Raw genomic sequence first — 27,798 nt, forward strand, 5'->3', positions numbered from 1 at the left:
AGTGGATGAAGTTGACGAAGTTCACGAAGTTGACGAAGTTGACGAAGCTAACGAAGTGGACAAACTGGGCTAATAAAGTGCTCGAAGTTGACGAAGTTGACGAAGTGGATGAAGTGGACAAAGTGGAAGAAGTGGATGAAGTGGATTAAGTGGACTAAGTGGACGAAGTTAACGAAGCTGAGAAAGTGGAGGAAGTTGACGAAGTGGATGAAGTGGACGACGTGGACGAAGCTGACGAAGTGGACGAAGTTGACGAAGTGGATGAAGTGCACAAAGTGGACGAATTGGAGGAAGTGGAGGAAGTCGAGGATGTGGACGAAGTTGTAGAGGTTGACGAAGTGGACGAAGTTGACAAAGATGACGAAGTTGTCGAAGTGGACGAAGTTCACGAAGTTGACGAAGTGGAGGAGGTGCAGGAAGTGGAGGAAATGGAAGAAGTGGAGGAGGTGGAGGAAGTCGACGAAGTGGACGAAGTGGAGGAAGTTCACGAAGTGGATGAAGTGGACGAAGTGGACGAAGTTCACGAAGTGGACGAAGTTCAGGAAGTGGACGAAGTGGACGATGTTGACGAAGTGGACGAAGTGGACGAAGTTGACGAAGTGGACGAAGTTGACGAAGTGGACGAAGTGGACGAATTGGACGAAGTGGATGAAGTGGATTAAGTGGATTAGGTGGACTAAGTGGACGAAGTTAACGAAGCTGACAAAGTGGACGAAGTTGACGAAGTGGAGGCACAGAACGAAGTGGACGAAGTTGACGAAGTGGACGAAGTTGGATGAAGTGGAGGAAGTGGAGGAAGTCGACGAAGACGAACTTAACGAAGTTGAAGAAGTTGACGAAGTGGATGAAGTGGACAAAGTGGAGGAAGTGGAGGAAGTGGAGGAAGTTGACGAAGTGGAAAAGTTGACGAAGTTGACGAAGTGGACGAAGTGGATGAAAGAACTGGACGAAGTTGACGAAGTGGACGAAGTGAACAAAGTGGAAGAAGTGGACTAAGTGGACGAAGTTGGCCAAGTGGACGAAGTTGACGAAGTGAAGGAAGTGGAGGAAGTGGAGGTAGTGGATGAAGTTGACGAAGAGGAGGAAATTGACGAAGTGGAGGAAATTCACGAAGTTGACAAAGTGGACGAAGTTGACGAAGTTGACGAAGTGGACTAAGCGGACGAATTGGACGAAGTGAACGAAGTGGAGGAAGTTGACAAAGTTGACGAAGTGGACGAAGTTGACGAAGTTGACAAAGTGGAGGAAGTGGAGCAAGTGGAAGAAGTGGACGAAGTGAACGAAGTGGCCGAAGTGGACGAAGAGGACGAAGTGGACTAAGTGGACGAAGACGACGAAGTTGACGAAGTTGACGAAGTTCACGAAGTGGACGAAGTTCACGAAGTGGACGAAGTTGACGAAGTGGACGAATTGGACGAAGTGGACTGATGGACAAATTTGTAAGCACCAAAATATGATGTCACAAACTTGTTTCACAATCGGCAAGTATGACCGAATCGTTCAAGTAATAAAACTTGGTAAGACCAAGTATCGTTCTTCCCAAAGGACTCACGGCCTAGTTTAGTTATGTGGTTTCTTGATTAACTAAGACTTACAAACGAAATATTTGGGTTTAAAATGCAAGACAGAAAATAAACATGTATGCATGAATTTTGATCAATGGCAAAGACAAAAGATAAACACTTTCAATGGAATATATGAATGAATATGTTGTTGGGGGTCAATTTCATCTCATCCACTCTCATATATTTTAGGAATTCATCATTCAAATCATCATTGTTAATGCCACTCACTAATGTACCATTCTAGATGGCTTCTCCCTAATCAAATAGTTCATACAATTCCTAGCATTCCTAATGATTAGTTCATTACCGCAGGAGCTTAAGGCAACCAATATAATATTGTCAGTAAAATATTGGGAGAAATTCCCCGGATCTAGATTTCCCCGTACGTGTCCGTATCAACAAAACCAATAATCATGCATTAGAATGAGTTAAACAATGCAAGCATTGAGCAAAGAGGAAAAACCCTAACTAATGATGAAAAGAAAGCATATGTCTTAATTCAAAGATGTATTCAACAAATCCATATATGAGAGCTTCAAGAGATTACATTGATTCCCCAACAAACATACAAGGTTTAGTTCACCATATTCATGGTGAACCTAGATGAATAACAATGAAAGTATGAAAGAATAAACCCAATAAAGGTGAAGAGGTAGCCTGAGCATCCAAGATCCTCCTTCAAAGGGGTGAAAGAGAGAGTGTTTGCCTCGTTTCTGCCAAAGATGTCTAACTAAAGGACGTGCAAGCCCTTATATACTAATCTAGAGTTACAAAAGATTACAAAAGCCCAAGCCCAAAAAGTGCCGCTCAGCGCCATTTACCGCTCAGCGGTGGTTACGCGTCTTCTTTCTTCCCCTCAGCGGCCATTTGCCCCTCAGCGGTTCCAACGCCACCTCTTGAGTGCCGCTCAGCGGTAGTTTGCCGCTGAGCGGTGCCTTCGACTTCTCCTTTTTGCACTCTTTCTTGTCTTTTCTAATGTCCTCTCTCTTATTCTTCACTTCTTTCACCAAATTCACCTCAAAACCTGCACAAAAACACTTAAATCAAGCATAAACCTGTCCAGCTCTCTTATTTCTGAAAATATAAACAAAATGCATGATTTCAAGCTAGTTTCTAAGTCTAAAGGTTGCTTTTAGTATCACTTTTAAGCATGAAAATAACAGTTTTTCAACTGTTATCACAACCCCAAACTTAGAACTTTGCTTGTCCTCAAGCAAACAAAATGTAACTCCATCTCCAACCAATTCATATGATGGTTCACTCATTCAAAATCCTCTTTTCAAGATAAGTAATAACTTCACTCAAACTTATGACCAAGAGTTAATTCAAGATGTGCACATGCTTTAGTGTTCACAAAGTCATTTAAGTTCCAACAAATGCTATTTTTCATGAATGATCAATCAATTAAGCATGGATGTTCATGTGCTTATGGAATATTTCCTCACTAGGTAAAGTGTTTCACTCAACACACAAGTGTATAAGAGGTAAAGTGTTTCACTCATTCACTCCACTATCACAATGTCACATGAATCAACTTTGCCTTTCATTTAACCACAATCAAATACATTCACAAGCATGCATCATCACAAGGACTTTTCAATGGCTTATAATGTGGCTGGGCTAACAAGAAAATTGGTTTTTCTGGATCACAAAATCCTTGAGTTAAGAGAATCATAACAACACAATCTTCTTATTCATTCCCAACTTTCTTCTGCCTTTGCTTTTGCATTTGCATTGAGCTTTGCTTCTTTTTCTTTTCTTTTCTTTGCATATTCTTACTTTTTAGCTCTTAGCTCAATGCTTTTTCTTTTTTTATGTTTCCCCAATAACCCCAAACTTGAACATTTAACAATACCACACAAGATCTTCTACTTAACTCAAGGTAAAGATTTTCAATCAAGGGTGTTCAGTGTATATTTAAGGCTAAGGGTTCAAAGGATAGAACACAACGTGTTCTCTTTTAGAAGGCTAACTTTATGAATTTGGCCAATAAAAAGGGTTTCAAAAACACGGCCTTTGATCATCTGATGCAAAACAAGCAATTGATTCAATCATAGAAAACCTGGGCAAAGTCATTCATGCTTTCAAAGTAATAGCATTCAACAATAACAACTCTGGAGCTCAAAACCTCACATATAAGCTCATTCACATTTGACATGCACATCCTGCTTAATTTCACAATCACAATCATGATGTCATGCATTTGTTCACAAAGCTTGTGAATCACCTGTATAAGCATTTAATGTGCACATCATCTCAACATCAATCAATCAATAAGCATCATTCAAGCATTACTTATCACACAATCACAGTTAATAACAAACCATCACAAGAAACCAGGTTTCAAATAGAGTACATCAAACCCTAATCTAAAAACAAAAACAAATAAGTTCAGAAAACTTAAACCATAAAAGCATAATCATATGATAGCATTCATCAGTAAATGCTATCTCAGCTCCTCATCAGTCCGAGCTCTCTGTATCTTCCTCTTCCTCTTCATCATCATCTTCATCAAATGCATCCTCCTCCTCTGCTTCATCTTCCTCCATATCTCTGGCTGAAGCTTCAGCTGCTCCAGCTCCTCCATATACTGGTTCTTCTGGCCAAGCTACCACATTATGGAATTCATCCATAGTCCACCTGTGTGCTGGAGAGGTATCATACATCCCCACTATCATCTCAGCCGTGGCCACCTGCCCTCTGTGGATGGACTGCAACTGAGCACCTACAAGAGACATATACATGTCCCTCATCTGGAATGGTTCTGCCTCATGAGTATCAGCAGAAGTCCTGCTCTGTGCTGGCCTTCTCTCTCTACGAGCCTGGCGTGGTGGAACTGGCTGGGCTGCCTCCTCACCTCCACAGTACTGTCTGTAATAGGCCTCATCTATAGCTTTTCTTGGCCTCTCAAATGGTGGAACAGAAGTGTCCACCCCAGCTAGCTTGCAAAGGTGAGTGATCAAAGAAGGATGTCCCAGTGGTGCTTTGTTGTTTGAGGTGTTAGCACACACACTAATCTCATCAGCTATCACCTGTCCAATATTAACATTCAAGTTTCTGATAGCACAATAGATGAAAAGTGCCCTGCTGAGAGTAATATCTGACACATGTGAACATGGCTGAATGTTGGCATGAGAAAATGCCATCCAATACTTTGCAAGAGGAGTCAAATCTGTCCTCCTAATATTAACCACTGAGCCAGATCTATTCCTTTGGAAGTGTCCTCCAGGTATGCACAATACTCTCTCAACATCCTCAAAGTCAGCACCTTCCTCCATGCTAAGAGCAAACTGGCATTGCTCACCAGCCCACACAGTATCCAGAAAGTTATTGATGGAGTCAGGATCATACCTGATAGCATGGCCTCTAACATAGCCCAAATAATTCTCAGCTGGATAATCACCAATCTTCTTTGCATTGGTGTAGAATTCTTTCACCACAGCTATGTTGGCAGGTGATGGATAAGTGGCTAACTTTCCCCAATCATTCCCTAACACTTGCTCTCCAAATTGAGGAGCAAAGTTAGGTATCATTCCAACCTTTCTCTCCATTAGAAGTCTCCTGTCCTGAACCACCCTAAAGTGCTTCTCATGTTTCCTAGAGAGGAACCTGCCATTATGGGGCTGCTCTAGTTCCTTTTCCTTCCTCTTGGTTGCCATGGTTTTCAATCTCTTTCCTGAAGAGGATGCCATTCCTGCATTCAAACACAAATCCAAAACCACAGAACATGATGTTCATCATTAGTAAACTCAGAACACAACTCCTTTCGAAGCTAAACCACCGCTGAGGGCCAGAATTTCCCCTCAGCGCCACCAGTGCCACATTCAAACACGCAATAAACCAGAAAAAACAAATCTGGCAAAGTGCCGCTCAGCGGTAAATGCCGCTCAGCGGTGATCTGCAGATTTTTGCAAATCTCTTTTTAAAACAGTCCTAACTCCACCCAAATGCAATTTTCAGTTTTCCAGTTCATAATCAAGCAGTTTAATCGGTTCAAACATCAAATATATCATCAAATCATGCATAGAAACTAAAACCCCTAAGTATTCATGCTTTGACAATCACATTCAAATTCAAGAACCCTAGAATGAACAAAATGCATTTTACTTACTTGGGTGGAGATGCTAGATGATATGAGAATGCTTCCAAACTAGAATGTTCTCTTCCAACCCCAAACTTTGATGGCACACTAGTATAAAAGTGAGTGGAAGAGAAATCTTCTAAAGAGGGAAGAGTAGAAAGATGTGGAAAACCTAGGAGAAGAGGTGTGGAAGTGTTTATGCAGAGAAGAACTTGAAAGAGTGTAAAAACGCGCAGCTTAGGGTTTAAAAATACCCCAATGGGCTCGGGTTCCGCTAAGGGGAACTTAAGCCCATCTGCGTTAGTACCGCTCAGCGGTAAATGCCGCTCAGCGGCACTTTCGTGATGTGCCCTTCTCCTTCTTTTCTTGACCTACGTGCCTTCCTAGCATACCCCTCATAGGTTCCCTGCAATTCAATGTTAAAAATGCTTATGCAAACCCTAACTAAAATAGACAAACAGAAAACAATCAATCAACTGGGTTGCCTCCCAGGTAGCGCTTGTTTAACGTCACGAGCCTGACCCAAAATCCACCAACACCCATCAGTAGGTGTTTCAAACTTACCAGCACCCATCAGTAGGTGCAAAATCTTCTCACCAACACCCATCAGTAGGTGTTACAAACTTAGTATCCTTCAGTAGATACTTAACCACCTAGCATCCTTCAGTAGATGCTAAATCCAACAAACTAAATACAAAAATAAGGTTCACAAATTAAAAATTACAAAACCAAAATAAAATCAAAAGTTCTTAAATCAACTGGGTTGCCTCCCAGCAAGCGCTCTTTTAACGTCATTAGCTTGACCCAAGCTCAAGTTCCTTCTTCTTTTTCTTCTTTCTACTGAACTTCTTCAGAAATTTGATCAAACCAGGAACCTGTTGCAATGTCTCAATCATAGGAACTTTAATCTCCAATTTCTTGAAGATTTCCATAAAGCACTTAAATTTCTTTTCCTTCCTATGATTCTTCTTTAGATGAGGATGTGATTTTTCATGTGATTTCTTCTTCTTTCCTCTCATCTTCTTTTTATTCCTTTTTCTCTCCCTAAATTTTCTCTTTTTCTCTTCTTTTATTTTTTTCTTCCTTTCTCTTTTTCTCCTCAACTTCTTTATCTTCACACAAATTTTCTTTCTCTCTTTTCTCTCAACCAATTCTTTTTCTTTTTCTTCATCTTTATCTTTCTCACTCAACTCTTCTTTCTCTTTTCTCTCTACCCTTTCCTCATCTCTCTCTATTTCTTTCTCAGCAAAAATCTTGTCACTTTCAGTGACAATGACTTGACCTTCCTCCTTAAGGTTAACTTCAGTATTAACCTTAACATTCAATTTTTGACTAATGAAACTAAGGTGCATCTCCAAATTTTTCAAAAATTGTTGGGTGTCATCCAAATTTACTGATGGAGAGGGTTGTTGCTGCCATTGTTGTGGTGGCAGCCTATCAAATTCTTCGGCAGCTTGAGTGGTTTTGTGATGACGATCAGGTATCTGTATGTACTGTTGAACTGCCTCCTCCAACGTTATCCTTCTTCCCGATAGAGAGGGTTTTTTCTGCCTTTGTTGTGGTGGTAGATTCTTAAATTGTTCGACAGCTTGCCAAAATTGATCATCATCCATGCTTGAGTGAGATCCCACCAGTGATTGAAATTACCTTAGTATAATTGAGTGCCTATTAAATTCTTGTTCGAATTGCATCCTGCAAACATTAGGCACAAAACTCTAGAAAATATTTGTTAGCACAAAAAGATAGAGAAGAAGATATAGATTCAAAAGATAAAAGATTCAGAAGATAAGATAGAATAAGATAGAATAAAATAAAATAAAATAAAATAAAATCTAACCTAATCTAAAAAGATAAAATAAAATCTAACCTAACCTAAAAGATAAAATAAAATAAAATCTAATCTAACCTAAAAGATAAAATAAAATAAAATCTAATCTAACCTAAAAGATAAAATAAAATCTAATAAAATAAAATAAAATCTAATCTAAAAAGATAAAATAAAATCAAATAAAAACCGAAAAATAAAAAACAGAAAATAAAAACAGAAAACAGAAAAACAGAAAACAAAAAAAAAGAAAATAAAATCAAATAAAATACAAACTAAAAAATATAAACAGAAAAATAAAATAAAAATTCGAAATTTAAATTAAAAATAAAAAAATAAGTCAAAGATAATCAATAATCACACAAATTAACCAGTTAAACCACGAGTCCCCGGCAACGGCGCCAAAAACTTGATGGACAAATTTGTAAGCACCAAAATATGATGTCACAAACTTGTTTCACAATCGGCAAGTATGACCGAATCGTTCAAGTAATAAAACTTGGTAAGACCAAGTATCGTTCTTCCCAAAGGACTCACGGCCTAGTTTAGTTATGTGGTTTCTTGATTAACTAAGACTTACAAACGAAATATTTGGGTTTAAAATGCAAGACAGAAAATAAACATGTATGCATGAATTTTGATCAATGGCAAAGACAAAAGATAAACACTTTCAATGGAATATATGAATGAATCTGTTGTTGGGGGTCAATTTCATCTCATCCACTCTCATATATTTTAGGAATTCATCATTCAAATCATCATTGTTAATGCCACTCACTAATGTACCATTCTAGATGGCTTCTCCCTAATCAAATAGTTCATACAATTCCTAGCATTCCTAATGATTAGTTCATGAGTGCAGGAGCTTAAGGCAACCAATATAATGTTGTCAGTAAAATATTGGGAGAAATTCCCCGGATCTAGATTTCCCCGTACGTGTCCGTATCAACAAAACCAATAATCATGCATTAGAATGAGTTAAACAATGCAAGCATTGAGCAAAGAGGAAAAACCCTAACTAATGATGAAAAGAAAGCATATGTCTTAATTCAAAGATGTATTCAACAAATCCATATATGAGAGCTTCAAGAGATTACATTGATTCCCCAACAAACATACAAGGTTTAGTTCACCATATTCATGGTGAACCTAGATGAATAACAATGAAAGTATGAAAGAATAAACCCAATAAAGGTGAAGAGGTAGCCTGAGCATCCAAGATCCTCCTTCAAAGGGGTGAAAGAGAGAGTGTTTGCCTCGTTTCTGCCAAAGATCCCTAACTAAAGGACGTGCAAGCCCTTATATACTAATCTAGAGTTACAAAGGATTGCAAAAGCCCAAGCCCAAAAAGTGCCGCTCAGCGCCATTTACCGCTCAGCGGTGGTTACGCGTCTTCTTTCTTCCCCTCAGCGGCCATTTGCCCCTCAGCGGTTCCAACGCCACCTCTTGAGTGCCGCTCAGCGGTAGTTTGCCGCTGAGCGGTGCCTTCGACTTCTCTTTTTGCACTCTTTCTTGTCTTTTCTAATGTCCTCTCTCTCATTCTTCACTTCTTTCACCAAATTCACCTCAAAACCTGCACAAAAACACTCAAATCAAGCATAAACCTGTCCAGCTCTCTTATTTCTGAAAATATAAACAAAATGCATGATTTCAAGCTAGTTTCTAAGTCTAAAGGTTGCTTTTAGTATCACTTTTAAGCATGAAAATAACAGTTTTTCAACTGTTATCAGGAGGAAGTCGACGAAGTTTAGGAAGGGGACTAAGTGGAGGAAGTGGACAAAGTGGACGAAGTGGACGAAGTGGACGAAGTGGATGAAGTGTACGAAGAGGACGAAGTTGACGGTGTTGACGAAGTTGGGGAAGTGGACGAAGTGGAGGAAAAGGAGGAAGTGGACGAAGTTTACGAAGTGTACGAAGTTGACGAATTTGACGAAGTTGACGAAGTGGACGAAGGGGAGGAAGTGGAGGAAGTGGAGGAAGTGGAGGAAGTGGAGGAAGTGGAGGAAGTTGACGAAATTGAAGAAGTGGAGGAAGTGGAGGAAGTGGACGACGTTAACGAAGTGGACGAACTTGAGGAAGTGGAGGAAGTTGACGAAGTTGACGAAGTGGACGATGTTGACGAAGTTGACGAAGTGCACGAAATGGAGGAAGTCGACAAAGTTGAGGAAGGGGACAAAGTGGACGAAGTGGAGGAAGTGGACGAAGTAGAGGAAGTGGAGGAGGTGGACGAACTTGAAAAAGTTGACGAAGTTGTCGAAGTGGACGAAATGGATGAAGTTGAAGAAGTTGACGAAGTGGAGGAAATGGAGGAAGTGGAGGTAGTGGATGAAGTTGACGAAGTGGAGGAAGTTGACGAAGTGGACGAACTTGACGAACTTGACGAAGTTAACGAAGTGGAGGAAGTTGACAAAGTTGACGAAGTGGACGAAGTTGACGAAGTTGACAAAGTGGACTGATGAGTCAATATTTTGTTCACTTCACTTAGTTTAGTGTGCTAAAATTAATCAGGGAATTGTGCTTAAATGTCCGGTATTTTTCCGTTTTTGTTAATTGTGCTTAATTTGACCAAAAATTCTTATTTTAATTAATTTGAATTATTTGAGTTAATTATTTGCATTATTAATTACAGGAAAAATTTTGGATAATATTTGGGACATTTGGAGGTGAAAAGGAATGCCACATCAATATACTTTAAGCTAAAAAGAGAAAGGAGGTATGGATTTATTTTTGGGGGTGCACACAGAAAAAGGCTATGAGCTGCCACGGTTCAAAGCACACAGCAGGCCCACCACACGCACACTTCACGTGTCCAGCATCCAGAGGGCACACGAGAGAGAGCTACCGTGGGAGCCACCACATTTTTTCTTGGCTGGAACGTGCAACACATACACATGATGGGCCTCACATTTCCAGCACAACAAAGGGGTGTGTCCAGCAAGAAGAAAGCCTCCGCGGTCCTGCTGCCAGCATCTTTGGAGGGGTGCACACACTTGGTCACAGTCCAGCACACTTGGAGCCACGCGTCCAAGAAATTGAAGAAGAAAAGCAGCAGGGAGTGACATCCAGAAAACGGGGAGAGCTTCACGCGTGGGGGTGGCGTCTGGAAATTTGAGGAAGTCCACACGGTCCAGAAGCACACGGAAGAGTCCACCGAGGGCAGCGTCTAGAGCGTAGAGAAGCCCAGCAGCAACACGTGGTGATCCAGAGCACAACACACACACTCCACGCCCACGGTCCAGGGCAGCATTCACCTTGATATATTTGGAGGTGTCCAGCCGCTAGGAGGGGGGCTGGACGTGGGAGGAGCCAGCCGCCACTTGCCACTATCTCTCGGTCTCAGTCTTTGGTTTTTAGGCCTTTGTTTTTGAACTTTTCTTTGGCTGGAGACGCTGTTTTGAATGAATGAGAAGAGAGTTTTAATGCTTCATTCTTTTGGCTGATTTTCTCATTGCCATTTTCATTTTAGTTTTGTGCATCTTTTGATTGAGCTTGGGTTCAGCTGCTGTTGCCACATCTACACTCATTTTCGTTTTTTTTTTTTACTTTGTACGCTGTGATGCTGGACTGAGAAGCACGGTGGTTTAGTTTATTTTTCTTTGCTTTGCTGGAAAGGAAAGAGTACACGCCGCCACCCACATTTTGGATTCACTTTATTGTGCTGTGTGACTCATTTCATTTTCTTATTCTACTGTTCAAGCATTTATTGTTTTCTTTGTAAGTGTTTTACGGTGATAATTTGGAGAGAAGAAGTTTTATTCATGTGCTTTGGAGAATGGAGTACGTGGAATGTTTCACATGGGAATAGGAGAATGGTTTGATGAATGGAAAAGGTGTCACGGGAATATGGGAAGCACACAGGGGGCACACTGTTCGGGAATGAGTGTTTCTTTCCTTTAGAAAGTGCACGGTGTGATTGAATTTACTTAAAAAAAAATGTTGATTTATTTTAGGAGAAGTTTTTAGTTTTTACGGGAAGAAGGTGCCACATCCAGAGGAGCTCCAAGGTCTACTTTTATATCATTTTAAATGTTTAATCTTGCACTTAATTTGGTTACAATTTTCATATTGCATACACTTAGGTTTGAATGCTTGCTAATTTTTAAGTGATTTTTGCTTGATTACCATGTTCTCCTTTCATAGTTAATCATCACAAAGTTAATTTTCACTCCTTTAATTTAAAAGTAATGTTAGCTTTAGTGACCAACCGCTTTAATTTTGTGATTGAGACCGTTTTTACGTTTCCGTTTGCATTAGTGTCTTATTTAATTTTATCCGCAACCAAAAACATTTTTCACAAACCCCCCCCACTACGTGTTGATCTAAGACTGAACCCAAATTGGTCCTTGAGAGACGACCTAGGAGTCACTTCCTAGTCTATACTGCATTCTTTTATGCACAATTTTTGTTGGGAGGTGCGACCCTCTCATCAAAATGGCGCCGTTGCCGGGGACCAACGGTTCAGTGTTAGGTCTTTTTGTTGTGTTTGTGTGTGTTGTGTTTTGTCTTGTCTTGTGTTGTGATGTGATGTGATGTGATGTTCTGTTTTGTGTGTGCGTGTTGCATGTATAAATGTGTTGTGTTTTATTTGTTTCGTAATTTTTAGTATTTTTATTTTTCCATGTCTACTTATTCTGGTTTTGTGAATAGTGCTTATTCTGCCGATACTTATGATTCTTCTTCTGCATGGTACTCTAATTATTCTGCTGATTTCTATAAGGAGAACAATATTGCGCATCCTCTGGTGAGGGGCGTACATGATGATGTTGCCCAGTCTTTATCAGATTTTGAAAGCAAGTTGGAAGGAAAGATTGACTCTCTTGCGAAGTTGGTGACACAGTTCACTACCAACCAGAGATCTGCATCTCCATCTGCATTTGTTGCACGACTATGTGCTATTTGTCCTTCTAGTGACCACTATACAGATGCATGTCCTTCTTTGCAACACCATGCTGCCTTTGATGCACCTCAGGCTTATGCTACAAACATCTACAACAACAGGCAACAAAAACAGCAGCAACAACAACAGATGCAATTTTATGATGCTCCTGCTCAAATAGCTCCTCAGCCTTCTACTTTTAAACCTACATTGAAGGAGTTATTAGAGCAGATGACCATGCAAAATCTTCTGTTCAAGAAAGATTTAATGGAGTTTCAGCAGGAAACAGAAGTTGTCATTCAGAGTTTGAATGATCAGATAGGGCAGACAGCTACTCAGCTCAATCAGGAACAGCCTCATGATTTAGAGGAATCATCATTTCAGACTGTTCAGATTCCTGATGATGATAGTGTCGTCCACATAGGAGATGGGGAACAGAATTATGAGTTTACTACTACGCCATCTACTTTCCCATCATCCTATGTCCCTACTTTTGCACCTGAGGAGAGTGATGAGTATTTTGAGGAGCAGGCAGAAATAAGCAGTAAACCTGAACCAAGTAGACCACCTTCATCTTCCCACACTTTAGCAATCTTCAAGGAAGAGGAGGTAAGCATACCTCAGTTTGATTATGTTGATGATTATGTTGTTGAGAGGTATGCTGATGATTGTATTGTTGTTGAGTCTGATTTTAATTTTCCCTTTATGCATGATGAGAACCAATTTTTGATGTCGCATCCGAATGTTTATTCTCCATGCATTGGACATGAATCTGAGTCTGTCGTTGATATTGCTTGTGATTTTGAAATTGATTCATGTTTTGAGGATGTATCTGAGGTTCAGCCTGTTACACTAGGATTGGGTGTTATACCCCTGCATGAAATTTCTGTAGAGCCACATTGCACTAACCCTATTGCAGGAGGTACAAATGAATTTGATCAACAAACACCCACAGTGGACAACAAAGGTGCTCACAATGACAAAAGCTTCAAGATCAATAAGCACCTGTTGAACCCGTTCATCAACAATCACTTCTTCTTAGATCCAGCTGTGGAAGACATTTCCCTGCTTGATCAAATATGGAGGATGAAGCAATTTTTCCTCAAAACTCCCTGGCTGGGTCCACTGGTGGAAGACATCTCCCTGCAAGTCCAAAATTGGCAACTGCCACCATGATCAGGGGAGTTTTCCTTTTCTCTTCTCCTCCCTTTCCCTACTTTTATTGCACTTGTCCATGATCTGTTCACTGTTTTGATTTTCGATCTTATGCTTATGACACATTGAGGACACTGTGTAGTTTAAGTGTGGTCTATTGGGGGAGATTCTGATTTTTTCTGTTAGTTTTTGTTTTCTTGGTTAAATTTTTTTCTTTTCTAGGTTATTTTTTTTTCGTGTCTTCTATATAATTTTACATGTTTCTCTTGATTTCTGGACTTTGTTTAGGTTGTAGATGTGTCTTTCACTTCATTGATACTCTGATTTGTTTGAAATCCTTGCTTTTCTCTACTTGGAAGATGATCATGATGTTTGAGAGTTGAATTGATTGTGACACAAATGCCCTGTGTGAGAATTTGAGCCACTTTATGTTCTTTCTTGTGTGGGATATGTCTCTTGATTGCTTGCACATATGCCTTGGCTTGACTCTTGTTGATAACTCTTGATTGATATGCATGTTTGGAAGTGATAAAGGCATTTTTGTTCTTGAGCCTCTCTAGCCAAATAAGCTTACCTTTCTCTGATTCTTTGAAAACCCTTTTTGAGCCTATACTTTCCCCATTTCTTTGTTTTGAAGCTCATACACTAGCCCTAAGTGAAAAACCAATATTACCTTAACCTTAGGGAATTTTGGAGCTTTGGAAGTGTTTTGGGAACAAGTGTGGTCTCTTGGGGGTTTCTAATGAGTTGGCTAGTTGGTTCCTCTTCTTGTTTTGTTTTGGTAAATATATGTGTATCTTGTCTTTTACAGTTTTGTTTTGAAAAGAGAGAAAAGAAAAGAGACAGGATGAAAAAAAAAAGAAGAGCAGAAAAATAGTGAAAAAAAAAAAAAAAATTGTGGGTCAATAATTGTGAATAATGGAGTCAAGAAGAGGATGGAATTAGAGGTTGTGGGTGTGTTTGAATGTGTTTACACTTGTTCCCCATTGCTCTTCTGTTCCTTATGGTTTGTAGCTTCTTATCCAGATATACCCTCCCTTGTCCTTGGCCCCATTACAACCATGGAAAGACCTTTTGATTTGAACATGCATATGTTTTGAGTGTTGATATTAGAGTCTTGCCAAGTCTGTTGTTGTTTGCTTTCTTGAGTGCATTGAGTGACATTGATTTACCTTAAACACTTGAGAGAAACACTGATTGTGTGCATCTGTGAGGCTATGTTGCTTTTGATTCATCTCTTGAACTGATTGACTGCTTTCCTTGTACTGAATTGTTTGGATGATTCTTTGAGTATCTGCTTTCTCTGATTCTGAGTTGGAATTGTCTACTTCTTTTCTCTGTCCAGATTTCTTGAGGACTGTGTAATTCTGTTTATGTCCTTGTTGAGTCTTTGTTTTCTGTATGCTGAGTCTGTGTCACCTTCCTAAAAGTCCTTTGAACTGTTCCCTGATCTGCGTCTTGATTTTGCCCAGGAGTGCAAAAGACTAAGTGTGGTCTATTTTGATGAGTCAATATTTTGTTCACTTCACTTAGTTTAGTGTGCTAAAATTAATCAGGGAATTGTGCTTAAATGTCCGGTATTTTTCCGTTTTTGTTAATTGTGCTTAATTTGACCAAAAATTCTTATTTTAATTAATTTGAATTATTTGAGTTAATTATTTGCATTATTAATTACAGGAAAAATTTTGGATAATATTTGGGACATTTGGAGGTGAAAAGGAATGCCACATCAATATACTTTAAGCTAAAAAGAGAAAGGAGGTATGGATTTATTTTTGGGGGTGCACACAGAAAAAGGCTATGAGCTGCCACGGTTCAAAGCACACAGCAGGCCCACCACACGCACACTTCACGTGTCCAGCATCCAGAGGGCACACGAGAGAGAGCTACCGTGGGAGCCACCACATTTTTTCTTGGCTGGAACGTGCAACACATACACATGATGGGCCTCACATTTCCAGCACAACAAAGGGGTGTGTCCAGCAAGAAGAAAGCCTCCGCGGTCCTGCTGCCAGCATCTTTGGAGGGGTGCACACACTTGGTCACAGTCCAGCACACTTGGAGCCACGCGTCCAAGAAATTGAAGAAGAAAAGCAGCAGGGAGTGACATCCAGAAAACGGGGAGAGCTTCACGCGTGGGGGTGGCGTCTGGAAATTTGAGGAAGTCCACACGGTCCAGAAGCACACGGAACAGTCCACCGAGGGCAGCGTCTAGAGCGTAGAGAAGCCCAGCAGCAACACGTGGTGATCCAGAGCACAACACACACACTCCACGCCCACGGTCCAGGGCAGCATTCACCTTGATATATTTGGAGGTGTCCAGCCGCTAGGAGGGGGGCTGGACGTGGGAGGAGCCAGCCGCCACTTGCCACTATCTCTCGGTCTCAGTCTTTGGTTTTTAGGCCTTTGTTTTTGAACTTTTCTTTGGCTGGAGACGCTGTTTTGAATGAATGAGAAGAGAGTTTTAATGCTTCATTCTTTTGGCTGATTTTCTCATTGCCATTTTCATTTTAGTTTTGTGCATCTTTTGATTGAGCTTGGGTTCAGCTGCTGTTGCCACATCTACACTCATTTTCGTTTTTTTTTTTTACTTTGTACGCTGTGATGCTGGACTGAGAAGCACGGTGGTTTAGTTTATTTTTCTTTGCTTTGCTGGAAAGGAAAGAGTACACGCCGCCACCCACATTTTGGATTCACTTTATTGTGCTGTGTGACTCATTTCATTTTCTTATTCTACTGTTCAAGCATTTATTGTTTTCTTTGTTAGTGTTTTACGGTGATAATTTGGAGAGAAGAAGTTTTATTCATGTGCTTTGGAGAATGGAGTACGTGGAATGTTTCACATGGGAATAGGAGAATGGTTTGATGAATGGAAAAGGTGTCACGGGAATATGGGAAGCACACAGGGGGCACACTGTTCGGGAATGAGTGTTTCTTTCCTTTAGAAAGTGCACGGTGTGATTGAATTTACTTAAAAAAAAATGTTGATTTATTTTAGGAGAAGTTTTTAGTTTTTACGGGAAGAAGGTGCCACATCCAGAGGAGCTCCAAGGTCTACTTTTATATCATTTTAAATGTTTAATCTTGCACTTAATTTGGTTACAATTTTCATATTGCATACACTTAGGTTTGAATGCTTGCTAATTTTTAAGTGATTTTTGCTTGATTACCATGTTCTCCTTTCATAGTTAATCATCACAAAGTTAATTTTCACTCCTTTAATTTAAAAGTAATGTTAGCTTTAGTGACCAACCGCTTTAATTTTGTGATTGAGACCGTTTTTACGTTTCCGTTTGCATTAGTGTCTTATTTAATTTTATCCGCAACCAAAAACATTTTTCACAAACCCCCCCCACTACGTGTTGATCTAAGACTGAACCCAAATTGGTCCTTGAGAGACGACCTAGGAGTCACTTCCTAGTCTATACTGCATTCTTTTATGCACAATTTTTGTTGGGAGGTGCGACCCTCTCATCATGGACGAAGTGAACGAAGTGGAGGAAGTGGAGGAAGTGGACGAAGAGGACGAGGTTGAGGAAGAGGACGAAGGAAGTGGACGAAGTGGGCGAAGTGGACGAACTTCACGAACTTGAGGATCTTGACAAAGTGGACGAAGTTGACGAAATTGACGAAGTGGACGAAGTTGACAAAGGGGACGACTGGACGAAATGGAGGAAGTCGACGAAGTTGAGGAAGGGGACTAAGTGGAGGAAGTGGAGGAAGTAGACGAATTTGACGAAGTTGACGAAGTGGACGAAGTGGACGATGTGGACGAAGTGGACGAAGAGAACGAAGTGGATGAAGTTGACAATGTTGATGAAGTTGATGAAGTGGACGAACGAAGTGGACGAAGTGGAGGAAGAGGAGGAAGTGGAGGAAGTGGAGGAAGTGGACGAAGTGGACGAAGTGGACGAAGTGGACGAAATGGCCAAAGTTGACGAAGTGGACGAAGTGCAGGAAGTGGACGAAGTGGATGAGGTGGAGGAAGTGGAGGAAGTGGACGAAGTGGAGGAAGAGGAGGAAGTGGAGGAAGTGGAGGAAGTGGCGGACGTGTACGAAGTGGACGAAGTGGACGAAGTGGACGAAGTGGCCGAAGTTGACGAAGTGGAGGAAGTGGAGGAAGCGGAGGAAGTGGACGAAGTGGAGGAAGTGGAGTATGTGGAAGAAGCAGATGTAGTGGACGAAGTGGACGAAGTGGAAAGAAGTGGACGAAGTGGACGAAGTTCACGAAGTGGACGAAGTTGACGAAGTTAACGAAGTTTACGAAGTGGACGAAGTTGACGAAGTTTACGAAGTGGACAAAGTTGACGAAGTTGACGAAGTGGACGAAGTGGACGAAGGGGACTGTGTGGAGGAAGTGGAGGAAGTGGAGGAAGTTGACGAAATTGAAGAACTTGAGGAAGTGGAGGAAGTTGACGAAGTGGACGATGTTGACGAAGTGCACGAAATGGAGGAAGTCGACGAAGTTGAGGAAGGGGACAAAGTGGACGAAGTGGAGGAAGTGGACGAAGTAGGGGAAATGGAGGAGGTGGACGAAGTTGACAAAGTTGACGAAGTTGTCGAAATGGACGAAATGGATGAAGTTGAAGAAGTTGACGAAGTGGAGAAACTAGAGGAAGTGGAGGAAGTGGAGGTAGTGGACGAAGTTGACGAAGTGGAGGAAGTTGACGAAGTTGACGAAGTGGTCGAAGTTGACAAAGTGGACGAAGTGAACGAAGTGGAGGAAGTGGACGAAGAGGACGAGGTTGACGAAGAGGACGAACGAAGTGGACGAAGTGGACGAACTTCACAAACTTGAGAAACTTGACGAAGTGGAGGAAGTTGACGAAATTGACGAAGTGTACGAAGTTGAAAAAGCGGACGAATGGACGAAATGGAGGAAGTCGACGAAGTTGAGGAAGGGGACTAAGTGGAGGAAGTAAAGGAAGTGGACGAATTTGACGTAGTTGACGAAGAGGATGAAATGGACGAAGTGGACGAAGTTGACAAAGTTGAGGAAGTGGAGGAAGTTGACGAAATTGACGAAGTGGACGAAGTTGACAAAGTGGACGAATGGACGAAATGGAGGAAGTCGACGAAGTTGAGGAAGGGGACTAAGTGGACGAAGTGGAGGAAGTGGACGAAGTTTTGGAAGTGGACGAAGTTTTGGAAGTGGACGAATTTGACGAAGTTGACGAAGTGGACGAAGTTGACGACGTTGACGAAGAGTATGAAGTGGACGAACAAAGTGGACGAAGATGACGACGTTGACGAAGTGGAGGAAGTCGAGGGAGTAGAGGAAGTGGACGAAGTTGACAAAGTGGACGAAGTGGAAGAAGTGGAATAAGTGGACGAAGAGGACGAAGTTGACGAAGTGGACGAACGAAGTGGACGAAGTTGACGTAGTGGACGAATGGACAAAATGGAGGAAGTCGACGAAGTTTAGGAAGGGGACTAAGTGGAGGAAGTGGACAAAGTGGACGAAGTGGACGAAGTGGATGAAGTGTACGAAGAGGACGAAGTTGACGGTGTTGACGAAGTGGACGAAGTGGACGAAGTGGAGGAATAGGAGGAAGTGGACGAAGTTTACAAAGTGTACGAAGTTGACGAAGTTGACGAAGTTGACGAAGTGGACGAAGGGGAGGAAGTGGAGGAAGTGGAGGAAGTGGAGGAAGTTGACGAAATTGAAGAAGTGGAGGAAGTGGAGGAAGTGGACGACGTTAACGAAGTGGACGAACTTGAGGAAGTGGAGGAAGTTGACGAAGTGGACGATGTTGACGAAGTTGACGAAGTGCACGAAATGGAGGAAGTCGACAAAGTTGAGGAAGGGGACAAAGTGGACGAAGTGGAGGAAGTGGACGAAGTAGAGGAAGTGGAGGAGGTGGACGAAATTGAAAAAGTTGACGAAGTTGTCGAAGTGGACGAAATGGATGAAGTTGAAGAAGTTGACGAAGTGGAGGAAATGGAGGAAGTGGAGGTAGTGGACGAAGTTGACGAAGTGGAGGAAGTTGACGAAGTGGACGAACTTGACGAACTTGACGAAGTTAACGAAGTGGAGGAAGTTGACGAAGTTGACGAAGTGGACGAAGTTGACGAAGTTGACGAAGTTGACGAAGTTGACAAAGTGGACGAAGTGAACGAAGTGGAGGAAGTGGAGGAAGTGGACGAACTTCACGAACTTGAGGATCTGGACAAAGTGGACGAAGTTGACGAAATTGACGAAGTGGACGAAGTGGACAAAGGGGACGAATGGACGAAATGGAGGAAGTCGACGAAGTTGAGGAAGGGGACTAAGTGGAGGAAGTGGAGGAGGTAGACGAATTTGACGAAGTTGACGAAGTGGACGATGTGGACGAAGTGGACGAAGTGGACGAAGAGAACGAAGTGGACGAAGTTGACAATGTTGACGAAGTTAATGAAGTGGACGAACGAAGTGGACGAAGTGGTGGAAGACGAGGAAGTGGAGAAAGTGGAGGAAGTGGACGAACGAAGTGGACGAAGTGGGCGAACTTCACGAACTTGAGGATCTGGACAAAGTGGACGAAGTTGACGAAATTGACGAAGTGGACGAAGTGGACAAAGGGGACGAATGGACGAAATGGAGGAAGTCGACGAAGTTGAGGAAGGGGACTAAGTGGAGGAAGTGGAGGAAGTAGACGAATTTGACGAAGTTGACGAAGTGGACGATGTGGACGAAGTGGACGAAGTGGACGAAGAGAACGAAGTGGACGAAGTTGACAATGTTGACGAAGTTAATGAAGTGGACGAACGAAGTGGACGAAGTGGTGGAAGAGGAGGAAGTGGAGAAAGTGGAGGAAGTGGAGGAAGTGGACGAAGTGGACGAAGTGGACGAAATGGCCAAAGTTGACGAAGTAGACGAAGTGCAGGAAGTGGAGGAAGTGGATGAGGTGGAGGAAGTGGAGGAAGTGGAGGAAGTGGACGAAGTGGACGAAGTGGAGGAAGAGGAGGAAGTGGAGGAAGTGGAGGAAGTGGCGGACGTGTACGAAGTGGACGAAGTGGACGAAGTGGCCGAAGTTGACGAAGTGGAGGAAGTGGAGGAAGCGGAGGAAGTGGACGAAGTGGAGGAAGTGGAGTATGTGGAAGAAGCAGATGTAGTGGACGAAGTGGATGAAGTGGAAAGAAGTGGACGAAGTGGACGAAGTTCACGAAGTGGACGAAGTTGACGAAGTTGACGAAGTTAACGATGTTTACGAAGTGGACGAAGTTGACGAAGTTGACGAAGTTGACGAAGTGGACGAAGTGGACGAAGGGGACTGTGTGGAGGAAGTGGAGGAAGTGGAGGAAGTTGACGAAATTGAAGAACTTGAGGAAGTGGAGGAAGTTGACGAAGTGGACGATGTTGACGAAGTTGACGAAGTGCACGAAATGGAGGAAGTCGACGAAGTTGAGGAAGGGGACAAAGTGGACGAAGTGGAGGAAGTGGACGAAGTAGAGGAAGTGGAGGAGGTGGACGAAGTTGACAAAGTTGACGAAGTTGTCGAAATGGACAAAATGGATGAAGTTGAAGAAGTTGACGAAGTGGAGAAAGTGGAGGATGTGGAGGAAGTGGAGGTAGTGGACGAAGTTGACGAAGTGGAGGAAGTTGACGAAGTGGACGAACTTGACGAACTTGACGAAATTAACGAAGTGGAGGAAGTTGATGAAGTTGACGAAGTGGTCGAAGTTGACAAAGTGGACGAAGTGGAGGAAGTGGACGAAGAGGACGAGGTTGACGAAGAGGACGAACGAAGTGGACGAAGTGGACGAACTTCACAAACTTGAGAAACTTGACGAAGTGGAGGAAGTTGACCAAATTGACGAAGTGTACGAAGTTGAAAAAGCGGACGAATGGACGAAATGGAGGAAGTCGACGAAGTTGAGGAATGGGACTAAGTGGAGGAAGTGGAGGAAGTGGACGAATTTGACGAATTTGACGAAGAGGATGAAATGGACGAAGTGGACGAAGTGGACGAAGAGAACGAAGTGGACGAAGTTGACAGTTATGACGAAGTTGATGAAGTGGATGAACGAAGTGGACGAAGTGGAGGAAGAGGAGGAAGTGGAGGAAGTGGAGGAAGTGGAGGAAGTGTACGAAGTGGACGAAGTCGACGAAGTGGTCAAAGTGGACGAAGTGGACGAAGTCGACGAAGTGCAGGAAGTGGACGAAGTGGATGAGGTGGAGGAAGTGGACGAAGTGGATGAGGTGGAGGAAGTGGAGGAAGTGGACGAAGCAGACGTAGTGGACGAAGTGGGAAGAACTGGACGAAGTGGACGAAGTTGACGAAGTGGACGAAATTTACGAAGTTGACGAAGTTTACGAAGTGGACAAAGTTGACGAAGTTTACGAAGTGGACGAAGTGGACGAAGTGGAGGAAGTGGACGAAGTGGAGGAAGTGGAGGAAGTGGACGAAGTGGACGAAGTTCACGAAGGTAACGAAGTGGACGAAGTGGAAGAAGTTGACGAAGTGGACGAAGTTGACGAAGTGGACGAAGTGGACGAAATGGAGGAAGTCCACGAAGTTGAGGAAGTGGAGGAAGTGGGTTAAGTTGACGAACTGGACCAAATAGATGAAGTTGAAGAAGTGGACGAAGTGAACGAAGTGGAGGAAGTGGAGGAAGTGGACGAATTTGACAAAGTTGTCGAAGTGGACGAAATGGACGAAGAGAACGAAGTGGACGAAGTTGACAGTGTTGACGAAGTTGATGAAGTGGACGAAGTGGAGGAAGAGGAGGAAGTGGAGGAAGTGGAGGAACTGTACAAAGTGGACGAAGTGGCCAAAGTTTACGAAGTGGACGAAGTGGACGAAGTGCAGGAAGTGGACGAAGTGGGCGAAGTGGACGAAGTGGACGAAGTGGATGAGGTGAAGGAAGTGGAGGAAGTAGACGAAGCAGACATAGTGTACGAAGTGGGAAGAAGTGGACGAACACGACGAAGTGGACAAAGTTGACGAAGTGGACGAAGTTGACGAAGTTGACGAATTTTGCGAAGTTTACGAAGTGGACAAAGTGGACGAAGTGGACGAAGGGGAGGAAGTGGAGGAAGTGGAGGAAGTGGAGGAAGTGGAGGAAGTGGAGGAAGTTGACGAAATTGAATAAGTGGAGGAAGTGGAGGAATTGGAGGAAGTGGACGACGTTAACGAAGTGGACGAACTTGAGGAAGTGGAGGAAGATGGACGAAGTTGACGAAGTGGAAGATGTTGACGAAGTTGACGAAGTGGACGAAATGGAGGAAGTCGACGAAGTTGAGGAAGGGGACTAAGTGGACGAAGTGGAGGAAGTGGACGAAGTAGAGGAAGTGGAGGAAGTGGACGAAGTTGACAAAGTTGACGAAGTTGTCGAAGTGGACGAAATGGATGAAGTTGAAGAAGTTGACGAAGTGGAGGAAGTGGACGAAGTGGAGGAAGTGGAGGAAGTGGACGAAGTGGAGGTAGTGGACGAAGTTGACGAAGTGGAGGAAGTTGACGAAGTGGACGAACTTGACGAACTTGACGAAGTTAACGAAGTGGAGGAAGTTGATAAAGTTGACGAAGTGGACGAAGTTGACAAAGTGGACGAAGTGAACGAAGTGGAGGAAGTGGACGAAGAGGACGAGGTTGACAAAGAGGACGAACGAAGTGGACGAAGTGGACAAACTTCACGAACTTGAGGAACTTGACGAAGTGGAGGAAGTTCACGAAATTGACGAAGTGGACGAAGTTGAAAAAGTGGACGAATGGACGAAATGGAGGAAGTCGACGAAGTTGAGGAAGGGGACTAAGCGGAGGAAGTGGAGGAAGTGGACGAAGTTGACGAAGTGTACGAAGTGGACGAAGTGGAGGAAGTTGACGAAGTGGACGAAGTTGACGAAGTGGACGAAGTTAAGGAAGACGTAGACTCATTAGTCACAATTACTTCACCCTCAATCCATGTTGCCTTTTTGGTGGGGCAGGCAGAGGCTATATGACCATGTCCTAAACATTTAAAACATTTAATGTGACTTGGTCTAGAAGAAGATTTAGGTGGGGAAGAGGAATGGTTAGAAGAAAAATGAGAAAACGATTTGTTAGTGGGCTCCTTAGAAACATCCTTGTTTTTATCCTTTGATGATGAGGATTTGGAGAAAACATCTCTTGAAGATTTGGAAAATTTGTTTTGACAAGCTTCTTTTTTCAAGAGTTTCTTCTCTACTTTCATGGCTCTATGAACCACTACATCTAAAGTCTCATCATCATGGAATTCAATTATATCTTGGATGTTGCTATTAAGTCCACTAATAAATCTAACTATTTTTGCATGATCATTTTCTTTAAGGTTAGTATGATGTAGGAGCACTTCGAGCTCGCGAGCATACTCCTCCACACTTCGTCTACCTTGAGTAAGCAGTTGGAGCTTAATCAAGAGGTCCCTATGGTAGTATGGAGGTATGAAACGTTGGTACAAAATGTCCTTGCAATGTTCCCATGTACTCGCGGGTGAGGCCATGGTTAAGTATCTCCTATTTAGCCATTGTTTGGCGTATCCCTCTAAAGCTAAACAAGCTAACTTTACACGCAAAGGTCCATTTACAGTATACAAATCAAAAATTTGGTCTACTTTAGTTATCCAATCTAGAAAAATAAACGGCTCGGCTTCCCCTTTGAAAGTAGGCAAATTCAATTTTGGTAGTGTAAGGCCTTGGTCCATAGCTTTATCTTCTTGATGCTTCTTTGGCGAGGGAAGGTATACATTTATGGTTCTAGCTTCTTGCTTCTTGTAGGAACCATGATCATGACCATGAGATTGCTTCCCTTTAGCCTTTGTTTCCGCGTTTAACCGTTTGTTCATAGCATCAAGTTGATGTTGCATTTGTTGGAAGGCCTTCATCACATCAAACTTGCTAGAAGGACTTCCATGGGGCTATCGCCATGAAATGAAGCACGGCTGGAACCTGCAGACATGGTAAGGCAACAACCACAAAAACTAACACCAAAAACAGGTTAGAACCAATAAAAAATCACGGCAATACAGCAGCCACAATTCTGGTCACGGTTTCACTCAAATAAAGCAATGAAATGGTTCAAAACTCACGGCAAGTGTCTCAAAGAAAAAAAAAGAAAGGGCAGCATCCTTCTTTTAAGATAGTAAAATGTCTCACAAGTCCACTTTGAGAGCACCAACTCAAGTCCAAAGCAAATGGAAAGATGTACAATCCACTTTAATGCAAAGAAGCCAAATCAAGACAGCACATGGTAGAGGCCAAAGAAAGAATGAAAACTACAAGACAAATGATGAAAATGGAACCTAAAAACTCAAGAACTTGGCACAAAAACAAGGAGGCAGTATCTAATGAATGTGAAGAGACAAAACAACAAGAAATTGGAGTCAAAACAGTGGCACAAAATGAACAAGACAGCAAAGAAAATTAACACAACTAAGGAGCAAAATCACATCAACATGCTACGCATACATGAAGAGCAAGACCGAATTAATGCTGGAAATAATTTTGGCAAACCTCAAACCAAAATATTCTGTATTGGAAATGAAAAAGAGGCTCTAAATGAAGCAATCAAACACATCAATCAATGAAAAAACTCTCGGCCAAGCACACCAAACAGCAACCAATTTTTTTTTGTTGATTTTATTTTGATACAGCAAACAGCACTTGGTAAAATGTCTCGGCCAAGCCACTTTAATGAAGAAAATGTGTTTGATTGGAAGCACAATTGTAATGGTTTATAGCCTCTATTTATACAGAACAAATAAGCAAGGTTCACACGCTTAAATCCAATGATGACCAAGCTCAATTCATCATACAAGCAAGGAGATGTAAAAATACTCTTAGCTATGCAATTTCAGAAAAATACTCTAGAAAACTCCTAAAGAGGAACAAACATATGACTCAATTCAAAGCTAATAAGCAAGAAAAGACACATACAATCCAGCCAAGACAAGAAATTACAGCTGGAACAAACAAACAAAAGGAAATAGGACACCTACTTGTTGAAGACCTCCAATAGTATTGTTGCTGTTTGATGAAAAGTCTACTTGCACAAGACTCTGGACAGCCACGGTTTAGTCCCTCAAAGCATTGATTTGAAGTGTTGATTCCTTACTTAAGAGTATTGAGAGGGTGTAGCAACGTCCAGGGAGCAATTCCAGCCACCAAAATGTCCAAACAGCCAACAACAAAGCAAAACAGTGGAGTATTAATTCAACAGCAGAAAACTGGATGAACACAGTGGAGAAAAAAATTTACTGGGAACAGTACAGAACGAATTTGAGAAAAGTAAAAATTGTTCATGAAACTAGACATCCAGACGAAACTAGGAAAAAAAATTTCATGGAAAACGGACAAGAAATGAAGCTAAACTAAATCATACAAGTTTACTGTATTTTCACGCAGAGGCTGGGCGAGACAGAAAATGGCTCAGCGAAAATGAACATATCTAAGCTATTCTACTCTAGAATGCAATTCCTAAGAGATCAAAAACCTAAGGCTCATGATACCACATGATGGGGAAGTGCATACCTAGAGAGAATATACTAAATGACATTTAAGAAATGGAAGAGAAATTAAAAATGGAAGAGATTAGAGAAAAGGAAACTTAGGAAATGAAGATGCGCCACTTGAACAAGCTTCCAAGATAAGCATCAAGAGGAGGACCGCCACTTGCTTGAACAAGATAAGGTCTGCCCAAATTTGGGACTTTAGAGACAGAATTCTATCTCAAAGAGGATTGCAAAAGTGCAAATCAACTCAAATTCATTGAATCAAGGTAAGGTGTCTACAAAGAAGAACCCCTAGGTTGCTTATATAGCTTTTGGAATTGACTTTGGTGATGAGTTTCAAGAGATGTGGGACTTGGAAGGCTCCAAGTTCTGTCCAGCAGCAGCTGCAACGTCCCTAGGTGCATGGGAGCCCCACATTGCTTAATTCTCTCATTCCAAAAGGGTTTATAAGCTTCCTAGCTCTCCTAGAGTTCAAAAACTAACACTAGTTATGCTTCCTAACTCCTACACGCCTAAAAATGCTCACTTTCTCTTCTATTCTTTTTAAGACCAAGCTATGGAAAGTCCCACATTGCTTACTCTTAAAGAGAAAGAAGAGTTTATAAGCAATTATTCACAAGAACTAAGAGAAAGAAATCAAAAGGCAAATACACGCCCAAAGGAAACCTATTCTACTCTTTTTGTGTTTTTGTCACTTTGAAACTCTTCACTACTTGACCCATTTATGATCATATCAGTTTACTAGTTTTTCTCCCGGCTTGTGTTCCTGGGGGAGGGGGATGTTTACGAATTTTTCATGATGAATGAAAGAAAAGGTTTCATTTTTTTACTTTGCTGATTGCACATGGGCCTTTATTTTTATTTTCTTTAGTTCAAACATTTTAATTGGAAGCATTGAAGCTGGAAGTGACACGGATGGAAGTAAGCACACGGTGTATTGATTTTCTCGGATAAAGAGTGAAGTGGTAATGTGTTGGATGCAGCAGCAAAAGGAATGGTAGCAGTAGGTGTCACAGCGTGGGAGAAACACGCAGCCTTGGGATGGGAATCTGGAGCAGCACATGCTTTTAGCAAAGTTTATTTTATTTTAATGGGAGAAGATAAGCATGTTCACGTGTGAGCTGGAAGCAACATCCTGGAAGATGAGGCACGGGTCCCGCTGATGTAGAAAAGAGAAGCATTGAGATGTGGTGATTCATAGTCAAGAGAGTGCACGCTGAATCACGGCTGGTGCAAGAAAAATAAGATTCGTTTTTTTTTTTATTTCATTCAATTATGAAATGAGTGCTGATTGATGGGAGCAAAAAGGTGCACATGTCACGGTCCTGCTGGAAGAAAAGAGAATGATCTTTGTTTTTATGAAATGAGAAGTACATTAGGTGGGAGAAGATGGGACGTTGGCAGCAATGTTTAATCATCTAAAATGAAGAAAAGGATGTGGTGTCACGGAGGCATTCTAGGATGCACACATTCCAATATTTTTTGTTATTAAAGCTTCAAGTGTTTCTTGCTGGAACGGAGAAGAAAAGAGATGGCACGGCTGGAAGCATTAAAGGGAGGAAGCATCACAGTAGCGAGGGCACGACTTCTAGAAGAAAAGAGAATTGTTTTTCCAATTGTGTGAGAATGAAAAAAAGTAGCAAAAATTGGTGGTGTGCACGGTGATGGCTGGAAGAGTGGTCCACGGGTATTGGATGCATTTCCTTTATTTTTTTTTAGCATGAATGGATAACTTAGGAGTAGCAAGGTACGGTGATAGCATCAATTTTAATTGCTTTAAATTCCTTTTGCAAAAATGAGTGGTTAATGGTAGAGAAGTTTATTTTCTTTTATTTCTTTTGCCTTAAAA

General features: G+C 41.9%; 2 protein-coding genes across 2 annotated transcripts; one reads left to right on the forward strand and one right to left on the reverse strand.

Moving 5' to 3' along the window:
* The first annotated feature begins 11,891 nt into the window (after positions 1-11,891).
* Positions 11,892-12,888, forward strand: LOC148205284 (uncharacterized). The gene is made up of 2 exons (XM_088104212.1): positions 11,892-12,793; positions 12,879-12,888. The coding sequence occupies exons 1-2, from the start codon at positions 12,090-12,092 to the stop codon at positions 12,886-12,888; spliced, it is 714 nt and encodes a 237-aa protein (XP_087960338.1). The 5' UTR covers positions 11,892-12,089.
* Positions 12,889-15,351: 2,463 nt separating this feature from the next.
* Positions 15,352-26,209, reverse strand: LOC148205285 (uncharacterized). Its single transcript, XM_088104218.1, has 3 exons — positions 25,437-26,209; positions 23,373-24,419; positions 15,352-15,801 (listed from the first exon to the last, which is right to left on the reverse strand). Exons 2-3 carry the CDS (start codon positions 24,321-24,323, stop codon positions 15,352-15,354), a joined length of 1,401 nt encoding a protein of 466 aa, XP_087960344.1. The 5' UTR covers positions 24,324-24,419; positions 25,437-26,209.
* Positions 26,210-27,798: the final 1,589 nt, after the last annotated feature.

This window comes from Vigna umbellata, chromosome 1, assembly GCF_029865625.1.
Source record: "Vigna umbellata cultivar VRB3 chromosome 1, Vumbellata_1.0, whole genome shotgun sequence".
NCBI classification, from domain to species: Eukaryota; Viridiplantae; Streptophyta; class Magnoliopsida; order Fabales; family Fabaceae; genus Vigna; species Vigna umbellata.

What these genes read in the sequence shown, in the direction of transcription:
- LOC148205285 (XM_088104218.1), bottom strand. Translation starts at nt 24,323, where the DNA reads ATGAAGGCCTTCCAACAAATGCAACATCAACTTGATGCTATGAACAAA. An exon ending in CAACATGGATTGAGGGTGAA is followed by an intron (nt 15,802 to 23,372) that starts GTAATTGTGACT and finishes AAATATATCAAG; the next exon opens with GTGAATGCTGCCCTGGACCG.
- LOC148205284 (XM_088104212.1), top strand. Translation starts at nt 12,090, where the DNA reads ATGTCTACTTATTCTGGTTTTGTGAATAGTGCTTATTCTGCCGATACT.